The 27,974-nt window shown below is 34.4% G+C and overlaps 2 protein-coding genes across 2 annotated transcripts in view; one reads left to right on the plus strand and one right to left on the minus strand.

Annotated features, from left to right (window-relative positions):
- Window positions 1-27,974, minus strand: part of LOC123535308 (myb-binding protein 1A-like protein) — a 127,939-nt gene that overhangs the window by 48,325 nt on the left and 51,640 nt on the right. The gene's annotated exons all lie outside the window — the stretch shown is intronic.
- On the plus strand, window positions 839-4,067 carry LOC123531284 (uncharacterized). The gene has a single exon (XM_053520360.1). The coding sequence runs from the start codon at window positions 856-858 to the stop codon at window positions 3,319-3,321; it is 2,466 nt and encodes an 821-aa protein (XP_053376335.1). The 5' UTR covers window positions 839-855; the 3' UTR covers window positions 3,322-4,067.

The following is a 27,974-nucleotide window of genomic DNA, read 5'->3' on the forward strand; positions in this document are numbered from 1 at the left end:
AAATATTTATTTACAATCAAATAAGTGTGCATTATTTTTATTTTTTTTGTATGGGATTATTACAGCCTTTTTAATTTTATTGTATCATTGCTGTTTCTGTACTATGTTAGTTCAATATTTTTTACTTGCTTGTTTAAATCCTTTATTGTAATGACATTCTATGCTTAATAATATTTGTTTCATGTTTGTACTGCAATTTATTTATTTATTTATTTGGGTTTTATGACACACCAACACAGTATAGGTTATATGGCGCCAAACAGGACTACAAATTTTGGTTCCACATCTCATTTAAATCGAAATAAAAACATGAGGTATGGAATCAAAATTGTACTGCAATATGTTGCGGCCAACATGATAGATGGGGAAACCCAATGTGTAGCCTCTAGAAATGGTTGTTAATTACTTACTTACTTACATACATCAGTCAATGATTTGCATTGTTGATGATTTTCCTTATAAAATCTGCTGTACTTTTGCACTGAAAAATCTTTTTTTTACCACAGTTATTCTGCAGCCAACTTTTGCAATTGGGTATATGACCAATTAGTGACTACAGAAACCTGCTTTAAATTGGTAATCTTCCAAATAATATCAAAAAGGTGACTTAAAAATAATAACATTTTATAAATCAAAGGCCATAACTCTTCTGAACATCACTGAACTGAAAAATACTGTTGACATGCCAAACTGGGTTTGGCAACAAAAACTTATATACATAAGTAAGGTGTAAATCCACGGGGTGGTGTTAGAGGAGTTTATGATTGGCAGATTGACAGGCATATCATCCGCACTACATGTGGAAGACAGTATTAATTAAACTTTAGTGTGTATTTCAGGTGTCAATTCTTGTGGATGATTGCCTTTTCCTTACTAACTCGAGCAGAAGCCGTATGTGATGAGACATATGGAGATCTATGGAATATGTCGTGGGTTACAGAGCCAAGAAATGATTTACGCTGCAAACTGGATGAACATTGCAGAAAGGAGCCAAGTCAAGTCCAGTCAGAAGAATTTGATAAATGCTGTACCTGCAGATCATGTGCAGTCTGGGAAGGCAAAGAGATTGAGCTATTTATAGAATATATATCTGTGTTAGGTAGAAGCTTGGTTTTGCCAAATCAAGCACCTAGTAAACCTGTAATATATAAAATTGAACAAACAAATGCTGAAATGACAGAAATTCCCAGTAATCTTTGCAACTGGGACCATGACACAAATCTGGAAGATAAGTACCCTGCGGAGTTTACAAACATCAAACAGTTCTGGGGACATATTGTAAAGTTAAACTTTGAAAACAATAAAATCCGCAAACTTCCAGACCTTAACTGTTTAGTAAGACTTGATGAAATTAACCTGAGAAATAACCAACTTACGCACATTTCAAATACTTCCTTTACCAATCTGACACGTCTCCGATACATATATCTGTCTGGGAACCTAATTAAGGAAATGGATCCTAATATTCTAACATCAAAATATCTGATGAATTTATTCTACGCAGACTTCAGCAACAATGAAATGACAGAACTAGATGTTTCAAACATGTTTGGCATGTACCCATTTTGTAAGATAGCTTATAATTCAAATAACATTACTGATCTTGTAAATGAAGCAGATTTTACCTTAAACTCCACAATACCATACGGACCTGGTTTTGTTGACATCTCCAGTAATAAAGTAAATACCTGGCCAGATTTTGAAACAATTTTTAAACTGGATGATATAATACAGCTTGGGTACTTATTTAGCTTTGGATTTTATTTCGGAGATATTCAACTAGTTTGTGATTGTAATATTGAACGATTTATGTCTCATGTATATGATATTTTCAATACAGTATGGAGAGATTATATGGACATAACATGTGCCGCACCTGACACTCTTGCTGGCAAGAAAGTTTATGAAGTTGAACTAGAAAAATTCATCTGTTTGGTTGAAACTGACTGTGACCCTAGATGTACTTGCATAGATCAACCTTACAAAGACACATTATATATCGACTGTTCTAACTCTGACCTCACCACGTTACCAGAAATACCATACTCTAGATATTCACACTATGTATCACTGAATGTATCAAACAATCAAATTGCAACAATTACAAATGTGTCATACCTTTCAAGAATATCTATGCTAGATATTTCTAGGAATAATCTTGTAGAAATTAACAATAATGTTGCAAATCTACTTGAAAATGCAACCTATATAGACATATCAAACAACCCAAAGTTAAGACAACTGCCACAATTGTTTCAGTACCATAATGTTTGCTCAAGAAACATGCAAAATCTACAAATAAGTTGTGACTGTCGAACAAGATGGATTGAAAAATGGGTACATTCAAGACCGTGTGAAACCCATGACAATTTATTCCTGTGCGAAATTGCTCAAGCTGGCATAAAGCCAGCATTTGAGTTTGCTCAAGAAGATTTGGACTGTTCTCCAAATGGTTTCCCCTTCCTTCTTGAAATACTGATAGCAGCGGCAATCATAATTCTAATATTAATAGGAACACCAATATACATTTTCAGATATGAATTACTTATTCTTTGTTTAAGGATGAGAAAACTAAGGAGAACTACTGTTCTCCCCTTGAACAAATATGATGTTTTTCTTTCTTTTAATGATGTGGATGATGATATTACAAAATGGGTGAATTATAAACTTGAATCGGAACTAATTAAAGCCAAATACAAGGTCTTTCAGCCAAGTCGTGATGTTGCGTTTGGAGCAGAACGAGACTCAGAAATAATTAAAGTCCTTTCTACAACACGTAACTTCCTTGTTGTAGTGTCAGATAGCTATCTCCAAGAAGCAGACGAGGGGATGCGGTCATGGACTGAGAATGAATGGAAATATGGCTGGAATAACTTTAAAGCAGACAGGTCAAAAAATATTGTTCTTGTAAACTTTGACCATGTGTCATCTTTTGATGTCATTCATCCACAAATAAAAGCTTTTCTTCGTGTTGGCTGCACAGTTGACTTCAAGAACCAGAATGGAAACATTATGCAAGAAATCTTTGAAAAACTTGGAAAACCTTTACATATGCCACAGATGACTAACAAAGCTTTAGAAAACAAGAAACAGAAATTGGAACAATTTGAGCTATTCACCATAGTAAATAATGATGACCACTTTCTTCAACATGAAAACATTATTAAAAAGATTGAAGCAGACGATGAACAACAAGATGCCAATATTATTACAAGATTCCATCATAAGCAGATGAAGCAGAACAACAGTGTTGATCCAAGATTGAATTCCAGAAATGAACTGTCAAAAGGGAAGCTAGGACAAAAAGAATTTAAAAGATAATAGGCAGCAGAAAAACTGCCAATACAGAAAATGCTATGCTTGTTACAATGGTAACAATGAACAACACAATGTACCAGTATAAATAGAGAACGATAACGAAAACATTATCGGAAAAGTCGATTATGTCTTTATGGGTAATTCAGTGTTTTCTTTATAGTCAATACAATTCAAAAGTAGTACAACTATTCTGTCGAGGATAATGGTTTTACTACCTGATTTCCCTTTTCTCAATAGTAACATTTAACACATTATTGTTACAAATAACATGCGAGAGTAGTACTCAGTAATTTGTCACGTGAAACAGAAACTTGTAAAATAATCAAAGATTATTTTATTTGTTTAAGTTATTTTATAAGGTGAGAAAGTACATGAGCCTTGAACATATGATCAGTTCATATCTGTCAAGTTGATGCACTTTTGTAATAGTTTATTATATCAAACCAAAACGATTGACATGTCAATATATCAGAAATGCGTATAACTGATGTTAGGATATGGCTATATAATGTTTAGATTTTTCCTGTATCCAGGAGGTAGGCTAGGACAGTTTGAGTGTGGACCGGGAGTCCGAGGCAGAGACCTAGGAAATGGGTCTTGTAGATTTTAAATATTAAGAGACAATGTAGATGATTAAGTTAGGTTTTAAATATGACGCTTGTTAAGATAAGACTTCTGAAGTTACAAAATAGTTTACTAAAGTTATGTACAAAGTACTCTACTGTGTGAATAAATATCAGAAACGATCAGACTTGTGTTGTGTTATGTTACACACTGGAAAATCCTTTTTTCTAGGAAGTTTCTTCTATCGACACTCTGGACCTTAGTAAGCTTTCTCCCAATGATGAACCAGATTTCAATTTGACAAAGATTTCATAAAGACAAACTGTGAACTGAAACCTGCGGATTAATAAATTATTGAGTATTTGATGTGTTGTTCCCTTGTCAACCCTTTATATTAACAGTTGAGGTTTAGTATAATTATATCCTCAAGACATCAGAAATGGCAAGATATATGTTTTTACCAGAGATGCACATGTACACATGTAGCCTTTTATTTCACATTTATTGAATGAGATGACATTTAAAATAACCTGGAGAAAATTTAGTTCCAGACAATGGCATCTCCTTAATATTAACAAATCAGAAAAGCATTCAATTTGTGTGACAGGGTGTAATTTTTGCTTTTATCTGCAATTTGAAATAAATATTTCTCAAGTTTCAAGTTATTTTATGCATTTAGTTTCTCAAATAATAAGTGATATAAAACACTTTAAATTTCTTTCAGTTAACCCACAAGGATATGTTACTGATCTAACTTACATAAAATGTAAATTAAATTGTCAAGATAAATACTTTGTTTGCAAGTGATAGCTATTTACTTTGTATGGTCTAGGTCCTGCAAGCCCTCTGCATGCTAATGTCAAGTTTGTGTTACTTGTAAGCGGAGCTTTGCAGTCACATGTCAGCATTTATAAGTTTTGCACTATGGCGCAAGATGCAAATTTTCACTATTGTTCAACCTTTGGTATTAAATAAACTGTTTCTCATTTGATTTTGTTTAAAAAAACTTTTTACCCTTACCATGCTTAATTTCAATAATGGACTGGTCCATCTTCCATTTTGGGCAGTACCATTTATCATTTGAAGGGGTGTTTACTGAAAATTTACTGACTGAAGAGCGAACAGTGCAGACCATGATCAGACTGCACGGATGTGCAGGCTGATCATGGTCTACACTGGTCGCAAAGGCAGAATCAATCGTGTCCAGCATTGTACCGGTTAATGAGTTATTTTATGCATATTATTTTAAAGCCTGTACAATAACATCATGTTGCCTGCAAGGCTTCAACATAATAGGCTAAATGCAAGAAGCTAAAACTTGCACACCAAATGTCAAATTTAAATAACATTTTCAAGTTTCATGCACTGTTTGTGTGTCACAACTACTCCTCGTTTAAATGGGTCAACAGTGTTGTTGTACTTATATAAGACTGACCCAGTTTACAGGTTGGTTAGGGCTACGGATACACGGCCTGTAAACACTGGCTCGTCCTCTTTGAGGAGATGAGTTGAAAAAAGAGCCAATGATACTTCCGAGGAGGCGCTAATGAGCGGAACTACATGCAGAATGTAAACAAAGAAGAAGGGTGAGTTGATTGTTTCCTTTCTCAGATAAATGTAAGGCCCTATTTCAAAAAATAGCCAATGTAGTTCCACTAAGAAATGATTATACTTTTTATATATGCAGGCCATTTTGCAAGGTAAATGCATTCCTTGACGTGAGAACTTTTGAAAGTTGGAAAATACAGTAAGTCCAAACCAAAAGTAGACATTTTCCCATATATTTCACCCTAATTTACACAAATTTAAGATTTTATAGTCCCTGCATCAACCTTGCTGAAAAGCATATCTTACTACTGCATGACTTACGTGGTTTACTAGCGTGTTTATCCCGTACATGTGCATTTATCACCATGCGGAGGAGCCACCGCTGCAGAGGAGGCGCTAAGAACCGGAGTGGGAGCCAAAGCACTTTGAAATTGAGATTTTTTTTAATGTGTCATCAATTCTCACATACCAGAGTTTTATCATGATTTCCTTGGATTGTGACAAACATTTGATGGATGATGTTTTAACAACATCCTATTCATTTCCTTAGAATGTATTACGAGATATTTGCACTTCTCTTTCCTTTTGCACTTGTCTAATGATGGGCTATCATGGCGTTATAAGTTGTATAACTATGATATTTTCTGTGAAAGGGACATTTCCTAATGCACAACAGTTTTCATGTCCAACGCATTTTGGATTTTTTAATAGTTAGTGTTAACTTTGTGGTAGTCTTGAAATGCAATTGCAATATGTGCTTCACTAGGTACTTACAAATGCTAAATAAATATAATTGTTTACTTGTAAATTGCTTAATTCGATTACATATACGTATATGAAAATGCTAACACTCAAAATACCTCTCCCAGATGTTCTAACGATAACAAAGAAACTGAAAACGTTAGATATTTATTCCCCTGTCGAACCGCATATATCATATAGCTTTTGTCTTATCCTTGTCCGTTTGTCAGTCGTCATTCTGAAGTCAAAGTCATATTAATTAGTTATTTACTTTAGTACTGGGAGTGTGCCATCTCTTGAGGCAATATTTGATGTCAAATTTGTTTTTAATTAATGCTACGTAGTAAGAATGGGTATTGACCGTTACTGAGCTTACAGTTACAGAATTATAAATACAGTTTTCTAATTTTACTTAAATAACGTTTGTAAGTAAACATGTATGTTGATACTCAAAATTTCCAATAGCGCGATTCATTGATTTGCCGATCCAATTCTGCGAAATCGAAAAAAAATAATTTGCTTATATTTACATTATATAGTATCACTGCCTTTCTCGATTTTATTTATGCTTTCAAATAACTCTTAAAAATTTGTTTCTAAATGAATTAGAAAAGACATAAATATATTGAAAAGATAAAAAAAAAACCAACAAATTAGCAAAAAGAGAGTTTTATAAATCAAGTGTACATTCTGACATGACTAGCAATGCTTAAATCGTCAAAACGATATTGTGTTTACGTCACGTGGACGTTGTATTTAACGCCATGTATGCACCCAGAAAGAGCTGTTCAAAGTTTAATCAAACATTTTACTTAGTAGCAAGTATAAAACCAAATGTCAAATAGCACAACTGTTTTGTTTAATTTACACACATACTAAGCTGATTAATGGTTTGCAGAATAAATCGCCATCATTTCCGCAAGAAGTATTACCATTTTCGGTCCTGGTGTGTATTGTATAAGCGAACGATTGGTGATAATACATTTTTTGTGCAAATGAGATCTGAATGTGCTCACTTTATTGCTGGTGACAATCGTTCTATTGCGCTTCCTTTTATTTGGGGTGCTCGTGTTTACATTTCTAAACTGTTCGTCTAAATTTGATGTATTTTGCTGTGTTTTATTTTCTTTTCTTTTAAATTTGTATGTTACATCATTCTTTTTGGTTGTCAATGATAACCCTATCCTACGTTTGCCTTTAAACAGACCCATCTGGAAAGAACAAAAGTAATAATATCATACAGAACTGAGCATCCTTTCTTTGCGATTCCTTTCAAACATTTAAAATAAAATTCAGCATTTAACATTAAACTTTGTAGCCGTTGCCTTGATACATACGCATATATTTTAGCTCGATTTTTCGAAGAAAAAGTAGAGCTATTGCACTCGCACCAGTGTCGGCGTCGGAGTCGGAGTCGGCGTCGCCGTTGGTTATTCTTTTTTATAAAGTCAAATATCTCTGTTACTATCAAAGCTATTGACTTGAAATTTAAAACAGTTATTTACTATCAAAGTCTACACCAGGAGAAACAATCTCTATAACTCTGATTAAATTTTGACAGAGTTATGCCCCTTTTTAACTTAGAGTTTTAAGTTTTATAAAGTTTTACTGGCAAAGCTCTAATTCAGAGTCAAGTACTGAGAAAAGTCGAGTGGGCTGTCTTATGGACAGCTCTTGTTATTTTAGGTAGATTATGTGCATTTGGATAGTATAATACAATTTCAAGCATCAAATTATAAACATTAAAACGGAATAGATATTACATTGCGAGAACGAAAACGCTTTATACGAGTGTTCATCACCCAGGAAATGAACTGGTCAGTGGCTCCGACTCTGGACTTTTGCGCCTCCTCCAAGGCTTTGGCTCCTCCTCTTAGCCAAAAATGAGCATAGAGGGGTAAAACCTGCCGTTAAAACACATAAATAATACAGATTTAACATACCATTATGGGAAAAATTGGTACAATGTATGTTTACTCTTATATGTGTAAATTTGGACGAAATATATGGGAAAATCTCCACTTTTAGTTCGAACTTGCCCCATTTTCCAACTTTCAAAAGTTCTCACGTCAAGGAATGCATTTACCTTGCAAAATGGCCTGCATATATAAAAAGTATAATTATTTCTGAGTGGAACTACATTGGCTATTTTTTTAAATAGGGCCTTAAATTTATCTGAGAAAGGAAACAATCTACTCACCCTTCTTCTTTGTTTACATTCTGCATAAAGTTCCGGTCATTAGCGCCTCCTCGGAAGTATCATTGGCTCTTTTTTCAACTCATCTCCTTAAAGAGGACGAGCCAGTGTTTACAGGCCGTGGGATATGCAATATGTAATGTATTTTGTCATTATTTTTTAACATGGATCCCCTTCAGTTTGCAACCGTCCATGTTTACAAACACGTTTGTTTATTTTATAAGGAGTACTACCTAATAACCTAAAACATCATAGCGGCATCTTAGAAAAGAAAACTACACAGAACAGGAAACTATCTCGTGAATATCTTCAAAACTTTAGACAACAATCCTTGATTATATGTTGGTATCAAAATAAAATATCTCTCAGTTTTTTTCCCATTCCGGTCAAGAACAGGGCAGTCAGCCATTTTTAAATTGGACAAATTTTTGTCAACAAAGTTTATATTTGAACTCTATATCAGTAACATTGACCAGCGATTGTATTAGGAGATTTTGATAATGGTCTCAGCAACAAGCAGGTAACATGAACCAGGAATACCATGACATCTTAACAAAAAACATGTTAAATGTGCTAGACCAGTCCCAAACTGGCAACCGAGATGTTTTTGCCCAAGGTGACTCGGTGTGGGCTAAATTCACAAATCATAAAAACGTTATAGAATAAGCAGTGAAGGTAACAGTGGTCACAATATTAACATTCCTGACATAGATAACTATGAAAATCTTTCCATCCTTGTTGTACTCAGAAATGCATGTTATCAGGCAAAAAGTTGACCAATGCCTAGTGTTGACATACAAGGTTTATAAAATACAGAAACAATAATAATATATTATTGTCAATAAAAGAAGATCGGTTGACACTGTTAGAATTCAAATCTATTGATTTAGAGGCTCGAAACAGGCGAAATAATCTTATAGTTTGTGGAATACAGGAAGTAAAATGTGTGAACTGTGCAAGCACTATAGCTAAATTCTTGAATTGACTCCAGTGCACAAATCTCCAGAGCACACAAATTAGGCAGGTATGAGAGAGGCTCTAGAGCGGTAATTGTGTATTTCCTTTACTCAGAGACACAGATTATGTTTATATATTGTTATAACAGTGATGATTTGCTCATTGTGCTTCATTTAGATGCACATTATTACATCACTTTATGCTTCACTTAGATGCACATTATTACATCACTTTATGCTTCATTCAGATGCACATATAACATCACCCTGTGATTTATTTTTTTTATATTATTACATCACTTTATACTTCATTCAGATGCACATTATTACATCACTCTGTGCTTCATTCAAACGCACATTATTACATCACTCTATGCTTCATTCAAATGCACATTATTACATCACTCTGTGCTTCATTCAAATGCACATTATTACATCACTCTGTGCTTCATTCAAATGCACATTATTACATCACACTGTGCTTCATTCAAATGCACATTATTACATCACTCTATGCTTCATTCAGATGCACATTATTACATCACTCTGTGCTTCATTCAAATGCACATTATTACATCACACTGTGCTTCATTCAAATGCACATTATTACATCACTCTGTGCACATTATAACATCACTCTGTGCTTCATTCAGTTGCATATTATTACATCACTCTATGCTTCATTCAAATGCACATTATTACATCACTCAAAGTTTTATTCAGAGGCACATTATTACATCACTCAATTCTTCATTCAGATGCACATTATTACATCATTTAGGCTGTGTGCTTCATTCAGATGCACAGTATTACATCACTCTGTGCTTCATTCAGATGTACATTATTACATCACTCTGTGCTTCATTCAGATGCACATTATTACATCACTCTGTGCTTCATTCAGATGCATGTTATTACATCACTTAGGCTTGTGTGCTTCATTCAGATGCACATTATTACATCACTGTGCTTCATTTAGACGTACACTATTACATTACTCTGTGCTTCATTCAGATGCACATTATGACATCACTCTGTGCACATTATAACATCACTCTGTGTTTCATTCAGTTGCATATTATTACATCACTCTATACTTCATTCAGATGCACATTATTACATCACTCTGTGCTTCATTCAGTTGCATATTATTACATCACTCTGTGCATCTGTGCTTTATTCAGATGCACGTTATTACATCACTTAGGCTTGTGTGTTTCATTCAGATGCACATTATTACATCACTGTGCTTCATTTAGACGTACACTATTACATTACTCTGTGCTTCATTCAGATGCACATTATTACATCACTCTGTGCATCTGTGCTTCATTCAGATGCACGTTATTACATCACTTAGGCTTGTGTGCTTCATTCAGATGCACATTATTACATCACTGTGCTTCATTTAGACGTACACTATTACATTACTCTGTGCTTCATTCAGATGCACATTATGACATCACTCTGTGCACATTATAACATCACTCTGTGTTTCATTCAGTTGCATATTATTACATCACTCTATACTTCATTCAGATGCACATTATTACATCACTCTGTGCTTCATTCAGTTGCATATTATTACATCACTCTATACTTCATTCAGATGCACATTATTACATCACTTAGGCTGTGTACTTCATCAGATGCACATTATTACATCACTCTGTGCTTCATTCAGATGCACATTATTACATCATTCAGGCTATGAGCTTCATTCAGTTTGTTTGTTTTGTTTGTTTGTTTTGGGTTTAACGTCGTTTTTTCAACAGTATTTCAGTCATGCAACAGCGGGCAGTTAACCTAACCAGTGTTACTGGATTCTGTACCAGTACAAACCTGTTCTCCGCAAGTAACTGCCAACTTCCCCACATGAATCAGAGGTGGAGGACTAATGATTTCAGACACAATGCCGTTTATCAAATAGTCACGGAGAACACGCGCCACGCCCGAGGATCGAACTCGCGACCCCGCAATCCGTAGACCGACACTTTTACCTACTGAGCTAAGCGGGTGGAGCTTCATTCAGATGCACATTATTACAACACTCTGTGCTTCATTCAGATACACATTATTACATCACACAGGCTATGTGTTTCACTCAGATACACAGTAGTACATCACTCAGGCTGTGTGTTCATTCAGATACACAGTAGTACATCACTCAGGCTGTGTGTTTCATTCAGATACACATTATTACATCACTCAGGCTGTGTGCTTCATTCAGATACACATTATTACATCTCTCAGGCTGTGTGCTTCTTTCAGATACACATTATTACATCACTCAGGCTGTGTGCTTCTTTCAGATACACATTATTACATCTCTCAGGCTGTGTGCTTCTTTCAGATACACATTATTACATCACTCAGGATGTGTGCTTCATTCAGATACACATTATTACATCACTCAGGCTGTGTGCTTCATTCAGATACACATTATTACATCACTCAGGCTGTGTGCTTCATTCAGATACACATTATTACATCACTCAGGCTGTGTGCTTCATTCAGATACACATTATTACATCACTCAGGCTGTGTGCTTCATTCAGATACACATTATTACATCACTCAGGCTGTGCCCTGTGATTCCCTTGCATCTGAACTCAAAACAATGATTTTATCAGAAGACAAATTGGTGTTTGGGATTTAGTATTTCTTAAACATATGTATACTGAATGTTACATGCATGCGTTAACAGAAATTTTTGAACATCCCCTTGAATGTAACAGGATTTATACAGGATTTATACTTTAAAAAAAATTACTTCAAGTTTCTATTTGCTTAAAGCACACACTGATAGATAATGACTAAAGGTTATCACTTAAAAAAAGGGGTATCACTAAGACCAAACCTAAAAACTGCAGATAAGCTTTTGAAAGGAAATATCTGCACATGCAAGATCAAACCAGTAGCTAGACATAAATTTTCACAGCCTGAAAAAAAAAAAGAGTCCTATTCCAATATTTTGTGTATAACTCAACCAAATCTTCCAAGTTTGCAATAAACATACTAATCTGCAGGTCAAAAATAAGATATATGGACCTTCTTAACTTTTCACACATAGGCACTTGACGTGATCTGTTGCTATGTTATCTATCTGTCAACTTGTTATGCAATGTCTTTCTCAAACTGTTATGCAATGTCTCTGTCAAATTATTCCATGTTGTCTATGTCTAATTGTTTCTAATGTTTCAGATGTAAAATTGTTAAATACTGTCTCTGTCAAAAAAATCTTAAATACTGTCTCCTTAAATACTGTCTATGTGAAATTGTTTAATACTGTCCCTGTGAAATTGTTAAATACTTTCTCTGTGAAACTTTTAATACTGTCTCTGTCAAAAAATTTCTTAAATACTGTCTATGAGATATTGTTAAATACTGTCTCTGTGAAATTGTTAAATACTGTCTCTTCAAATAAATTCTTAAATACTGTCTATGTGATATTATATAAATATCATATGACAGCGTGTGTGACATTGATATTGTCAACCCGAGGGCAAAATATCACCCGAGGCGAGAGCCGAGTGGTGACATTCTGTTTCGAGGGTTGACAATATCAATGTCACAATTACGTTGCCATATCATATTCATTTTATTATACCGAACAAATTGAATTGATACATAAAAATAGTTTACAGAAGACAAATTGTGTTTGGATTTAGTATTTCTAACACTATAGTTACGGACAATCGTGTAACATGATGTCGATAACACAATTGTGATACAGGCCGCACATGAATGCTAAACAAAGTTAGAAAACAGGCATTTAATACTTGTAAAATGAAAAAGTTAAAGGGGATAATTTCTGTAAATGCAAGTATGATAGGTAATGAATTCTGAAGTTATCACTAACAAGTGTGTGAGTTCACTAAGAGATACCTAGATAACTTACATACAAAACTTAACAAAAAAGTGCTAAGTCAAAGGGGCATAATTTTGTAAAAATGCCAAGTAGAGTTATGGACCTTCACAGTGCTGTTAGATATGACAGTGAACAAGTGTGTGAAGTTTCAATCCATTCCAATTAGTGGATACTGAGATATCAGATTACATACAAAAATTTAACCAAAAACATGCTAAGTCGAAAAAGGGGCATAATTTTGAAAAAAAAGAGAGTAGAGTTATGGACTTGCTTAGTGCATGTCAGATCATGATAGTGAACAGTATGTGAAGTTTCAATCCATTCCCGTTAGTAAGTACTGAGATCCAGCTTACATACAAAACCTTCACCAAAAATTTCTAAGTCGAAAAAGGTCATAATTTTGTAAAAAAGCAAATAGAGTTATGGAACCTGTGCAATGTAGATCAGTTCATCACAGTGAATAATGTGTGTGAAGTTTCAATCCATTCCCACAAGTGGTTACTGAGTTACCATGCTTACATACAAAACCTTAACCAAAAATTTCTAAGTCGAAAAAGGGCATAATTTTGTATAAAGCAAAATAGAGTTATGGAACCTGTGCAATGTAAGTCAGTTTGTCACAGTGAATAAGTGTGTGAAGTTTCAATCCATTCTCACAAGTGGTTACTGAGATACCAGCTTACATACAAAACCTTAACCAAAATCGGGACGCGGACGCCGACGCCGAGGCATGGGCGAGTGCAATAGCTCACTATTCTATGAATAGTCGAGCTAAAAATTGAAGCAGTTAATTGCCCTTATATGACATTCAAAATATCAGCGCAGTCTCATGACCTGACAGTCACTTTTCGCTTGGTCATGTGTCAAAAAGGTTGAAAATGTTTTTGACAGTCAAAATATCTCTTTCTCGGGTAATGAGATTTTATCATTGTAGACAAAAGAGAGGTATAACAATGTTAAATACTGTCTCTGTGAAATTTTTAGATACTGTCTCTGTGAAATTGTTAAATACAGTCTCTTCAAATAAAGTCTTAAATACTGTCTATGTGATATTGTTAAATACTGTCTCCATGAAATTGTTAAATACTGTCTCTGTGAAATTGTTACATTACATTCTCTCTCAAACTGCAGTCCTGTTTCAAAAATCTTTACATACAGCATTAACAACTGTTGCAAACTGTCTGTCAACTGTTACAGAGGAAGTCTGGCTGACCCACTGGAAGTTATCTTTTAACCAAAGTAAAAATACTTATTCCTTGTGATAAATTCAAGTGTTGACCTATAAGAAGGCTTGCAACCATAAACAACCTAACATATCAAAAAAGAGTTGTACCTTATCAGGAGCTACTTGTTTTGCACTGCAACAATGAGGTAATTTACTTTTTTTTTTTAATTTACAACACTTAACACACAAGACTGTCATTATATATTTGCTAAGAAATTTTTTAATGAAAAATTATAGGCAAATGCAATCGTATATTTTATCAGCATTACAGATATCTCATTTTGCCAAGTATGAACAGCAATAAGAGGAAATATTGACAAGTCTTGCCAAAATTTCTTTTCTACAATCTTCATTTATTCAAGACACAGGAAAGTATGCAAAATTAATCTCTTGTCTATCTCTTCATACTGCCAAACATCGCCTGTCCATGGTATTACGGACAGGAAAATTTTGGAGGTACAGTCAACTCTCCAATAGAGAATCACTGCCAATAGCGGGTCACTTGAAAATACAAGAGGGCCATGATGGCCCTATATCGCTCACCTGTTATCATTGCACTTGAGGACAAGAAGGTCCTCAGAAAAAATATCTAAGTCCAAGGACAGGAACAACGGAAAGAAATTTAACCATAAAAGAAAAACAAAATTCTTACAGGTAAGATATGTCAAAATACACCTAAAAATTGGAGTACCATCCATGTGTACCACAGAAAAGTGGTCTCGGTTTTCCCATACGGCCATAATAAAAAAGTTACTAAAAATAGGCTATTTATAGTAACGTAAAAGGGAAGTAATTCAAATAAAATTAATGTAAGTTAATAAAAGAAGGATCTGCCAAATAAATCTGTTGACATAAATGAAATTTCAGATCAGTATCTTCAATAGTTACGGAGATATACCCATTTTAATTTGAAATAAAGGGAGGTAATTTGACATAAAATCAGTCCATAGTTATCTACCTGATTGGCTCGGTCCAATAATGACAATAATGAATTTCAAATAAGTCCTGTAAGTATTTACTGAAATAAATCCATTTTGACTACAATCAGGAGGTAATCAGATATAAAAACTCTGGAAACTCGATTGGATTGATTGTCATGGAATCCACGATTTATTGTTGTTGAAGATATTTTGAAAGTTTTGTGCATCAATAAAACATAAATGAAGTCTCTATATGGCTGCAAAAGCCAAAATAGCCAAATTTTGGACATTTAAGGGGCCATAACTCTGGAACCCATGATGGAATCTGGCCATTTAAGAAAGGAATCAAGATCTTGTGGTGATACAATTGTTGTGCAAGTTTTGGTTAAATCAAATCATAAATGAAGTTGCTATTGTGCAGACAAGGTCAAATAGCTAATTTTGGCCATTTTCAGGGCCATAACTCTGGAACTCATTAGGGGATCTGGCCGTTCAAGAAGGAACTGAGATCTTATGGCAACACAAGTTTTGTGCAAGTTTGATTAAATTCAAATATAAAAAGCTGCTACTGTGCAGACAAGGGCAAAATAGTCTAATTCTGGTCTTTCAGGGGCCATAACTCTGGAACCCATAATGGAATCTGGCAAGTTCAAAAAAGGAACCAAGATCTTATGGTGATACAAGTTGTGTGCCAGTTTGGTAAAAATCAGATCATAAATAAAGCTGCTATAGTGCAGACAAGGTAAAAATAGCTGATTTTGGCCCTTTCAGGGGCCATAACTCTGGAACCCATAATGGGATCTGGCCAGTTCAAGAAAGGAACCGAGATCTTATGGTGATACAAGTTGTGTGCAAGTTTGGTTAAAATAAAATCATAAATGAAACCACTATCGTGCAGACAAGAAATTGTTGACGGACGGACGCACAGACGGACGCACGGACACACGACGGACGACGGACGAAGGGTGATCACAAAAGCTCACCTTGTCACTATGTGACAGGTGAGCTAAAAATGTGAATCTCTCTTAAACATAATTTATTAGAGTATACAATGTTTAAGTATCCAGTTATATAAACTTATCATTTAGCAATTATTAGACAAAAGAAGATGGATCTAATCTAATGAGTTTGAGTTCCATGAGTATATAACTCTTGCAACCATGTTTCCTGACTTGGATTTTAGCACTCTTGAAATCTTCAAAGTAGAATATTTTTGAGCATACCTCATAATTTCTTAGATAAAACCACACAAATTTAGTACCATTTTGAAGAGTGAAACGCACACTTTCGTAGGAATAATATGATTATGAATTTTAGATTGACTTCGATGAAAAAAGTGCCATCAAACAGAGGCGGTCATTCAGCCAATAGAGAATCACCCATTTCAGGGATAATCAAAAGGTTGTTTATTTTGCTTAAAAATACAAATCAAAGGTTGATTTGATGTACTGGTTTGAACTGGCAAATATAGATAAATGAATAAGGTTCCGTGAATCAATATTTTGATTTTAGTTTTAGATATAGGTGGTGCTACTTATGCATAGAAATAAAACTGTGAAAACTAGTGCTATATTCTTTGACTTAATATCTACTGTTTGAAATGTAAACATACTGTCTCACATTATATTCTGTCTTGAAATGTTTTTTTCTAATACCATAGTCATGTTTTGTCAGAAAAAGACAAATTTTAAATGGATTTAAAAAAAATGATAAACTAGGTGACCCCCTATTGGCAAAAGTGACCCCCTATTGGTAAATCAGACAGGTATAAATATTTTATCATAACTTCAGACATAAAGGAATGATTCAAATTAATCAAATATTGATATGAATGCAGCAATAGTTTTAAGTGTTAGTAAGTTTAGATATCATGAAAGTCTAAACATTCTTCACTACCGTATTTTCCCGAATAAACGCCCCCCGGGGGCTTTACATTTTCCAAAGAGGTAAAAAATTAAAAAATTAAATTTTTTACAAAACTTAAAAACATCATTCAAACCAACTGTAAAGTGTTTCTGTGTTGTTTAATTCCCCAAAATGGAATTATTTGGCATCCAATTTAATGCAGTGTGTCTTAAAATTATGCATTTAAATATGGTACCTCATGTATTCCGTGACACGCTCGCGACATTACACATTACGTCATCATACCCAAACAGCTGTGTACTCCGATAATATTTTCCTTAGTACATGCGGGTAGCAATACACAATGTCAGTGGTTTGACACGCTGCTTATGTGCCGGCTTTTAAATTAAAAGTTATTAAAACTGCTGAAGAAAAGGTTAACACTTCGCCGCAAATTGTTTAAAGTCGACAGGAAGCTTGTGCGCGGGTGGTGCAAAAACAAATCAAAAATGGATTTACCGTTTAATTTTCTATTTGATGATTGGATACGTACCGTACTTAGTATAAACGTTTTGGATTTACGGTACATGTACTGTTTAAAAGTGTGTTTAATTCTTAATACATTGGATACTTACTGTAAATTACTTATTATGTGGACTTATAAAAATGAGGTAGGTGATTTTTTTTCGTTCTTGTTGACTTTTTTTCCCCTCCAAAATGGGTGGGGGGCGTTAATTAGAGGGGGGGCCTTAATTCGGGAAAATACGGTATATGCTAAAAGTGTTGATAGTGACCCGCTATTGGCAAGTTATCTGTACCTGATAGAAAATATATGTAAAAATATCTTGAAATAGAAATATTTGAATTACTTGACTGCCTAGTTTTTTTCACAAGAATTTTTTTTCAGGTTTACATCTATTTTGCTGATGTTTGTGTGTATCCCTACTCAAGCTACAGATTTATGTGATGAAAATTATGGCGACCCATGGCAACCATCTTGGACTACTGAGCCAAGAAATGATATACGCTGTTATTCAGGGTGTAGACAAGATGAGTTAGAAGAATATGAAAAATGTTGTGCCTGCGGATCATGTGCAGTCTGGGAAAACAAAGAGATTGAGCTATTTATAGAATTTGTGACAGTGTTCGGCAGAAGCTTGGTTTTGTTTGAACAAGCTCCTAATACAACTGATGTGTACAAAGTTGAACAGAAAAACTCTGAAATGACAGAAATTCCAAGTAACCTCTGTGACTGGGACAATGAAACAGGTCTAAAAGAAAGATATCCAGATAATTTCAGTTTTATGCAGGACTTTATGCAAAATATTGTAAAATTAAACTTCGAAAACAACAAAATTCGCAAACTTCCAGACCTGAACTGTTTAGTTAGACTTGATTACCTTAATTTGAAAAACAACCAACTCTTCTTCATATCAAATACATCTTTTACTAACTTGGAACATCTACGATCAATTGACTTTTCTGGAAATTTAATACAAGCGATGGATCCACATATTCTGACATCTGAACATTTACAAAGTTTATTCCATGTGGACTTTAGCCGTAATATACTTACTAAAACAGATGTTTCAAATATGGTCAGTCTATATCCCTTTTGCCACATTAACTTCAAGGCAAACAAAATAACTAAACTTGTTAACGAAGCAAACTTTACATTTAATTTATCATCAACATACGGACCTGGATTTGTAACCTTTAAAGACAACAGATTTACAACCTGGCCTGATTTTGAAAAAATTCTAAATCTGACAGATATTGCCCAACTTGGGCACTTGTTAGATTTTGGATTTGATTTCACAGGCATTCCTCTAAACTGTGACTGTAACCTTGAAGAATTTATGTCCCGAGCTTGCGATGTTGTCAATGTAATATGGCGTGACTATATGAACATCACATGTACTGCACCTGAGAAATTAGCAGGACAATCTGTTGTTACAATTACTCTTGAAAAATTCATTTGTCATAATAAAACTGGCTGTGACCCTAGATGTACTTGCAAAGATCAGCCTTACAAAGACACATTATATATCGACTGTTCTAAATCAGACCTCACCACGTTACCAGAAATACCGTACTCTAGATATTCACACTATGTATCACTGAATGTATCACAGAATCAAATTTCAACAATTACAAATGTGTCATACCTTTCAAGAATATCTATGCTAGATGTTTCTGGTAATAATCTTGTAGAAATTAACAATAATGTTGCAAATCTACTTGAAAATGCAACCTACATAGACATATCAAACAATCCAAAGTTAAGACAACTGCCACAAATGTTTCAGTACCATAATGTTTGCTCAAGAAGCATGCAAAATCTACAAATAAGTTGTGACTGCGAATCAAAATGGATTGAAAAATGGGTACATTCACGACCATGTGAAACCCATGACAATTTATTCCTGTGTGAAATTCCTGAAGTTGGCATAAAGCCAGCATTTGAGTTTGCTGAAGAAGATTTAGACTGTTCTCCAAATGGGTTCCCCTTCCTTCTGGAAACACTGATAGCAGCGGCAATCTTAATTCTAATATTAATAGGAACACCAATATGCATTTTCCGATATGAATTACTTATTCTTTGTTTGAGGATGAGACAAATAAGTAGAAATACTATTCTCCCTTTAAACAAATATGACGTTTTTCTTTCTTTTAATGATGCGGATGATGATGTAACAAATTGGGGGAATAATAAACTTGAGCCTGAATTAATAAAAGCTGGTTACAGGGTCTTTTTGCCAGGCCGAGATGTTGTATTTGGAGCAGAAAGAGACTCGGAAATAATTAATGTTCTTTCTACAACACGTAACTTTCTTGTTATAATGTCAGAAAGCTATCTCCAAGAAGTAGACGAGGGGATCCGGTCATGGACTGAGAATGAATGGAAATATGGTTGGAATAACTTTAAAGCAGACAGGTCCAAAAATATAGTTCTTGTAAACTTTGACCATGTGTCATCTTTTGATGTCATTCATCCACAAATAAAAGCTTTTCTTCGTGTTGGCTGCACAGTTGACTTCAAGAACCAGAAAAGAAACATTATGCAAGAAATCTTTGAACAACTTGGAAAACCTTTCTGTAAAGCTGGAAAAGCTATTGAAAACAAAAAAACAAAGTTTTCACAGTATGGTTTATTCACAACAGCAAATACTGAGGACAGATTTAACACTCCTGACAAGGCAGAAAAATGCTTAGCAGATAAACACAATGAACAAGATGCAAGTATTCTTACTAGATTCCAGGAAAGTAAATTCAAACACAAGAACATTCCAAATCATATCCATGACACTGAAACTGATCTGCTTACAGAAAGGAGCATAAAGTACTTGAAATCTGACAGACAACAGAAAAAATGTAAATACAGGAAATGCTATGCTTGTGCCCATGGTGACAATGATATCATAATACCAGCTGTTCAAGATTTACCTAGAAAAAGCGATTTAAGACCAGATGAAATATATGCAATAACAAAAGACAAAAATGAAAAAATAACTATTTCAGATCAACACACTAAAACTATTGAAAGATATCCTAAATATCTGACTGCTTATCTGCCAAGGAATTCTGATGGAAAGATCCAACAGTCTGGAGATGCAGCAAAAAGATATACAATTCTTCAAAACAATAAAAGAGGAACTAACTTCCAAAGAAAGATTTCCGAGAAAGACATAAAGGAAAATCTGCATGTCTTTCAAGGAAAGAATACTGAAACAGACAACATGGAACATTTTTTCCCAGGGAATGATGATTTGGAAAACAAGAATAGTGGAAAGACATTTGAAAATGACAATATGGAAACGCAACATGCTACAACAGAACCATTCAATGCTGACAAGATCTGGCTCTGTACTGACACAAACATTCCAGAAATCAGAAATAGTGCAAGCCAAAGACATTTCACAAACACAAGTGCTTCATCTACAAAAGAACAAATTTCAGATGCAGAATCTTTACACATTACAAGTTCAACATGTGACATTGAGAGTATGAGCAATATATCTGTCCAAATATTTAAAGAAAGTGATCACAATGATATATTTGTCTGAGTATTTAAAGAGTGTGACTGATATATTTGTCCGAGTATTTAAAGAGTGTGACTGATATTTTTGTCCGAGTATTTAAAGAGTGTGACAGATATTTTTGTCTGAGTATTTAAAGAGTGTGACTGATATTTTTGAGTATTTAAAGAGTGTGACTGATATTTTTGTCTGAGTATTTAAAGAGTGTGTGACTGATATTTTTGTCTGAGTATTTAAAGAGTGTGACAGATATTTTTGTCCGAGTATTTAAAGAGTGTGACTGATATTTTTGAGTATTTAAAGAGTGTGACTGATATTTTTGTCCAAGTATTTAAAGAGTGTGACTGATATTTTTGTCTGAGTATTTAAAAAGTGTGACTAATATTTTTGTGTGAGTATTTAAAGAGTGTGACTGATATATTTTTCTAAGTATTTGAAGAGTGTGACTTATTGTTTGGGTATATGAAGAGTGTGACTGATATATTTGTCGAGTATTTAATGAGTGTGACTGATATATTAGGTCTCAGTATTTAAAGAGTGTGACTGATATATTTGTCCTAGTATATACCCAGTACATTTAGCAGTATAACACTGCAATATTTGGCTAAGTATTCCACATGATTTTTAAAATGTTTTCATAAATTCCGAGGATATTTGTTTGTTTTAGTGTAAAATTAAAATACCTTACAAGAATGAACACTAGATGCAGTAATTTTATGAGTGGCATAGCTAAAAGTGAAAATGAAAGATAGGATGTTCATGAGTGAAAGATATTTTGATCTTATAATTATGTAAAACCATTTAGAAAAGCATGTGCATGTCACTGTTATAAAGTATTAAAAAGCATGAAAAAAGTGTACTTTAGGCAATCAAATATTGTTTGTTTGTTTGTTTGTTTTGGGTTTAACGCCGTTTTTCAACAGTATTTCAGTCATGTAACGGCGGGCAGTTAACCTAACCAGTGTTCCTGGATTCTGTACCAGTACAAACCTGTTCTCCGCAAGTAACTGCCAACTTCCCCACATGAATCAGAGGTGGAGGACTGATGATTTTAGACACAACGACGTTTATCAAATAGTCACGGAGAACATACGCCCCGCCCGAGGATCGAACTCACGACCCCGCGATTCGTAGACCAACGCTCTTACCTACTGAGCTAAGCGGGCGGGTAATCAAATATTGTGTGTAGATAGAACTCTATAATTTGATTTTAACCAGTATTACACAGCTGCTTCTTTGTTTGGCCCAGGTTAATAACCCACGTGAAATACCCGAATCTGCACGTGCAGAGGTATTTCATATTTGGTTACTAACCTGCGCACATGCACAGGTATTTCATATTTGGTTACCAAGCTGTGCACGTGCATTCATACCCTAGCTAGAGTTATGATACAGGAAAACACCATTGGATGCGAAGTCAAGTTTTATTCTTGTTCAGTCAACCAAAATTAAACTGTTAACATTTTACAAACTCTAGGACAACACTGACCTGTGAGATTTGACCTCTTCAGACAAAAAACGTTTTTTATAAGATGAATTATTTTGATGCCGGTCAAATAAAAATGCACTTTGTTTGACACTGTAGATCTATATTGATAAATTCAAGCAGTGATCGTGAATTCATATTTTATAGTTTCATTAGAAGCCAATCCGCTTAAATTATTCATAATCTCACCTTACAATTATTGTAAATCTGTGACCTTCCTTTAAACGGACATAAAACAGCCGAATAAAATCTTCAATGGTTGTTACTATGCTGTGAGAGGAAAACAAAAGTTCCACTTTACGTGACTTACGTGACATATTTTACAATGCTTGCAGTTGTTTTAATAAAAACTCCTGTGAAAATGGATTTCTGAATTTGAAATGTTAAATACCTTTGACATTGCCAAAGAAGTACCCGAAGCAGAGACTGAGGAATCGATACGCTAAGATTGTGAACAATTTGAAACCTCCTGTTTCTGTTCATCATTTGGCCTTTTGTAACCATAACGGCAGTACTACGGTGTCCTGTTTGGGCCATTCTTAATTGCTCTAGGACATTTTCTTGAAACAGCCTAGTGGCCGTTGTAGCTCTTAAGGAGTTTATATATATTTTGTATTTATATTTATGGTAAAGTTATATGTATTTTATGTGAGCAGCAAAATCTGTGTAAATGCGCTCCACGTAAGCGCTCAAGGCCATTCTTGCACACCATATAGCCCGGACTTCTTTAATGTGTAAAGGCATGTGCACAAAAATGACACATTTTGCCAACATGTGGTTAACTGTAGATGTGATTTTAAAAAAGTAATAAATGGAAATAAAAAAAATAGTGCTTAGCTCAATTACAGAGGTTTTCAGCTTTATTATGTATGTTATAGCTACATAGGTCCACATTCGTATCAGATGTAACAGGTGTTACAAATGAGATCATATATGTAACAGAAATTAAGCACATAATATTTATGTAATAATTTTTAAGACGAATGTGATCGATGCCTGTTTTTGATGTGACATCTGATCACATTTGTCACATGTCATTTTCGATCGGAGAAATGAACAAAAAGGTGCATTTTTACATCTGAAACACATATGTAACATGTTTTAGCTCACTTGTACGAAGTGATAAAGAAAGCTATTGTGATCACCCTTTGTACGTCGTCCGTCGTCCGAGTCCGTTCACATGTTTTCTTGTGAATATGATAGAGACAACATTTATTATTTGATTTTGACAAAACTTGCTCAGAAGTTATATATATATATTGTCCCCTCCCCGCGAAAAAAGCCAACCTCATTTTTTTCAAGTTTTCAAGAGAAGAAAAAAAAATCATATTTTTTTCAAAAATTGCAGAATGAAGCAGAAACTTTGCATGGTGACATTTTAGACCTTTCTTTATGTGCAGAAATGTTGAAAAGTGACGCTTTACTGTTCCTGTAGTCAAAGCTTGAGTTACGCCACTTTTACATAAACAAATGAAAAAAATATCTGGTAGATTCTGAGATGTGCCAAATTCGTTTGAGATTCGCCAAAAACGAAATTTTAGTACACAGCAAAATGCATTTTTTTGTCAAGCTATGCCATTTTCGAGTAAATTTGTGAGCAGATAATTCATAATTAAGTTACTTTCTGTGCTCTTCCTGTGAACTTATATTTAAATTTGAACAGGACTGATTTAAGGTATTCATCAGATGTAGACTCTTTTTAAATCATTGCCTTTATTAAATCTTTTCCCGCGATTACATTAAAAAATGTCATGTTTCGAACTAGACGTTATTTGAAAGACCATAACTACAGTTTGATATCTCTGGAATTGACACAGGGATAAATCAGACTCGCCGAAGTAATAATAAATTCACCGCTATTCCTTCCATATTGACTCACTAATGAAGTTTACAGTCACATGACATTGTTCTGGAATTATGAAGACTTTTAAATTATTTTGGTCGATGAACTTCGTCTTTACTTTATCGTATGACTGCAATCATTTCCAACCGGAATACTGTTTGGACATCTGCCAGGGTCTTAGATTGATCGGTAAAAGCAGCAAGAGCTAAATCGAAACAGTAAACTTTATTGTCACTAAAATAAAGAAATGAAATACAAACCACAACTTGTGAGCAATTAACATAAATGTGTTGCTATGTCTATGTACTAGTATTTGAACACCATGATAGATAAATCAACGAACACGGTGGTCCTTCAACTGTCAATGTAATGGTTTTTATGAAAAACGATTGAAATTTTTCAACAGCTTGTTGTTTTTAAATAACGGTTTAAAATCAAATCAATATGCACCAACAATAACTGTTAAGAAAGAAAAGTAAACAAGGTGGCAAAAATTTTGGTATATAATACCAAAACCCAACGTTATCATATTTGAACAGCAATAATTTTGGAATTGTAGTGAATATTGCATGTTGTACAAATGGAATTGGTATTTCCAAATATTTTTATCAATGAACAACATGCACGATCAAATGTGCTAAAATAATAAACATGTTAACAACCTGACATGACTAATTTCTTTTAAAGTAAACATTCAAATTCACTAATATGTAGCTCTAAATCTAATACTGTTTAATGAGTCAGCAGCATGTGAAATAGCAACCAAACCACACATTATGATTATTTTAGATATCTTTGATATCTAAAATGTAGAATGCAGCCAAGCTAATGAGCCTTTTTAACATTGTGTTATCATTAAAATTCGTATATAATGATGGTTCTCATAATTAAGATTAACTTCAGTAATCAATGATTTTTTTTTCAAGAAAAAAGATATTAACAAGAAACATTATGAATCATTACATTCAACACTAATAATTATGCAACGGTAATGTTAAAATCAATCTACATATTCTGCAAAACGCACTCTAAAATTCACTGTGTCGTATTTGCCTGATCAAGGGCAACCTTTTACAAACATTTAAATGACACTTTTCTGCCATGAAACATCGAAACTAGACAGATCATTTAAGCTGCATAATTTACGATATACCTTATACAATATTGCGTCAAACTCCAAACCATGATCCTAGAGGTATTTTGAGCTGTCAGATATAATTTGTAAAGCATACCGTCATGCAATAAAAAGTAAGTTCACTTCCAACAAAGAGTTAGGTCACATTACATGCGGGATATTGTCATAAAAACCATGAAAATCTCTCGGGATGACTGATTTAAGTTGCATTAGATGCTGGTACTTTCCTTTCTTGATAGGGATGCTATTTCTGTAGAGCTTGTTTGGTACATCTAAAACTGATACTTCTCGTGTTCTATTAGTTCTGGCTCTTGGTATTTCAAGAAAGGCTGTGTCGCTGTGATTCAGTTTATATTCAATTTTTCCATCTGTGTTGTACTTTAACACTCTTATATCAGTCACTGTAGAGGCCCCTACACCAGTTCCAGGCCTAATGGTTGTGTAATAGTTAAGGTTTTCGTAGTCGTTAAAGAATTTATGGTCCAGATATTTCACTTTATATTTAGGATTAGCTGTTTTAGCGAGTTCAATGTTGTCGACATACATCTGAGGTACGTAGATTGGTAGCTTACGTATCTTTCTTTCTATGACGGAGTGAACGGAATCACACTCCATTTGCGTGTGCCCACGCTCTAAATATTTCTGATAGACTACTATATTATTCTTCGCCGCCCAAAGAAGTAACGCATTGGCCATTGTGCAGTTTCTATTTTGATAGGTACAGCCATCGCTATATATTATAATATGTGTGATGTTTGATATGTCTATACTATCTAAGTAATCAATTACACATGATGCGAACACATTTGCATTCAGCTCTCCCTCTCCTTCATGCCAGAAGTAATTCATTGCTTCATTTGATGAGAGATCATATATTGTAAAGTTATGGCAAGATAGTTTCATCTTATAATATAGACTACTAGCCTCTAGACGAGGACAAGTAAGTAAACTTTGTAGGTCCATTGTAAGCACTTTAACACTGTCGTCTCTTCTAGCAATTTCTTTGTCTACCGTTTTACTTTCTCTAGCTTCGTCCTTCCTTTGGATATGGCTCTCGTATTCATGCCTATCAAGATTTCCAGCTTCAAATTCAACACATTTGTCACACTGATCCTTTTTCGGTTTCCAGATAGCAAGATTCATGTTTTCAAATAGTTCAAAGAACCCAGTTTGGTGATACGGAGTTCCCCCTTCACTTTTGGTTTTACGTACATATTCTCGATATAACTCACTCTTATTGTGAAACACAGATTCTAAATATTGCTTCTTTGTCTTAGCTCTACAGTAATGTGACTCGACTTTGGGAAGCTGTGTTAGAAATACTCTTGCTGATGTTTTACGTTCATTGTTAAACCTTGTGCGTTCATTGTCAATTTCTTTCTCATCTGTTCTGGGATCTTTTGTATCCTCATTTAACCAGTTATAGATTGTTTTTACGTTCATACCGAGAGTGCTACTGAACATTGACTGGCATACTTTAACAGCTTCACCTCCTTTTCTCAAATAATATGTATATGAATAATTCCTTCGACTGCTTTCTCCAGGACCTTTTGTCCTTTGCTGTACTTCACATCTATTAACATGCGATGTTACATAGCATCTCTTCTCTCCCCAAGTCATGTCTTTCCAAAACTTTTCGAATATGTTTGCTCTGTCCTCTTGTGTCAATAACTTACACTTTGTATCTTTGTTCTTCTCACACTTTTTTCCACAGTTAGACGGACAAAGAAACCTACCTGCGCGTTCAGCACAGTATGTCTTTACACCCTGTTCATTTTTCTTGACACCTGCATAATTCTGTCCGGTCATTCTTTTCTTCTTTTGTATTTCTTTCATCTTGCCGTTTTTCCGCTTTCGTTTGGGTCCATTGTTTAAGTCAGTAGTTTGAGGATCAACAATTTCTTCATGATCAATATTTTCCGGCATGTTGTTGTTTTCATCAGTGTCTGAACTCGGATTTTGATCCGGGATTTTCCAGTCAGGATCTCTAACCTCATCGTCATAGTCTAGGGTCATATCAGAGTCACTAGGGTAATCACATTCATCTTGATTTTCTTCCGTTCCGATGTTTTGAATACTTTCACTACTTAACCTCTCATTTGTATATTGCATTTCTTCATTTTGATAAAGAGCCTTTGATTCAACATTTTGCTGTGGTAAGGCTGGTGCACACCCTTCAAAATTATCAGTTGAAACCTTTGTTGCTGTATATTCATAATCGCTTGATTGTAATTCATTCTCTGAATTTTGCTCTGACGCAGGTTTGACAAGTTTATGAGTTTTAT

This window comes from Mercenaria mercenaria, chromosome 12 (genome assembly GCF_021730395.1).
Source record: "Mercenaria mercenaria strain notata chromosome 12, MADL_Memer_1, whole genome shotgun sequence".
Taxonomy (NCBI): Eukaryota; Metazoa; Mollusca; class Bivalvia; order Venerida; family Veneridae; genus Mercenaria; species Mercenaria mercenaria.

Coding starts and splice junctions, on each gene's coding strand:
- LOC123531284 (XM_053520360.1), top strand. CDS start 856: ATGATTGCCTTTTCCTTACTAACTCGAGCAGAAGCCGTATGTGATGAG.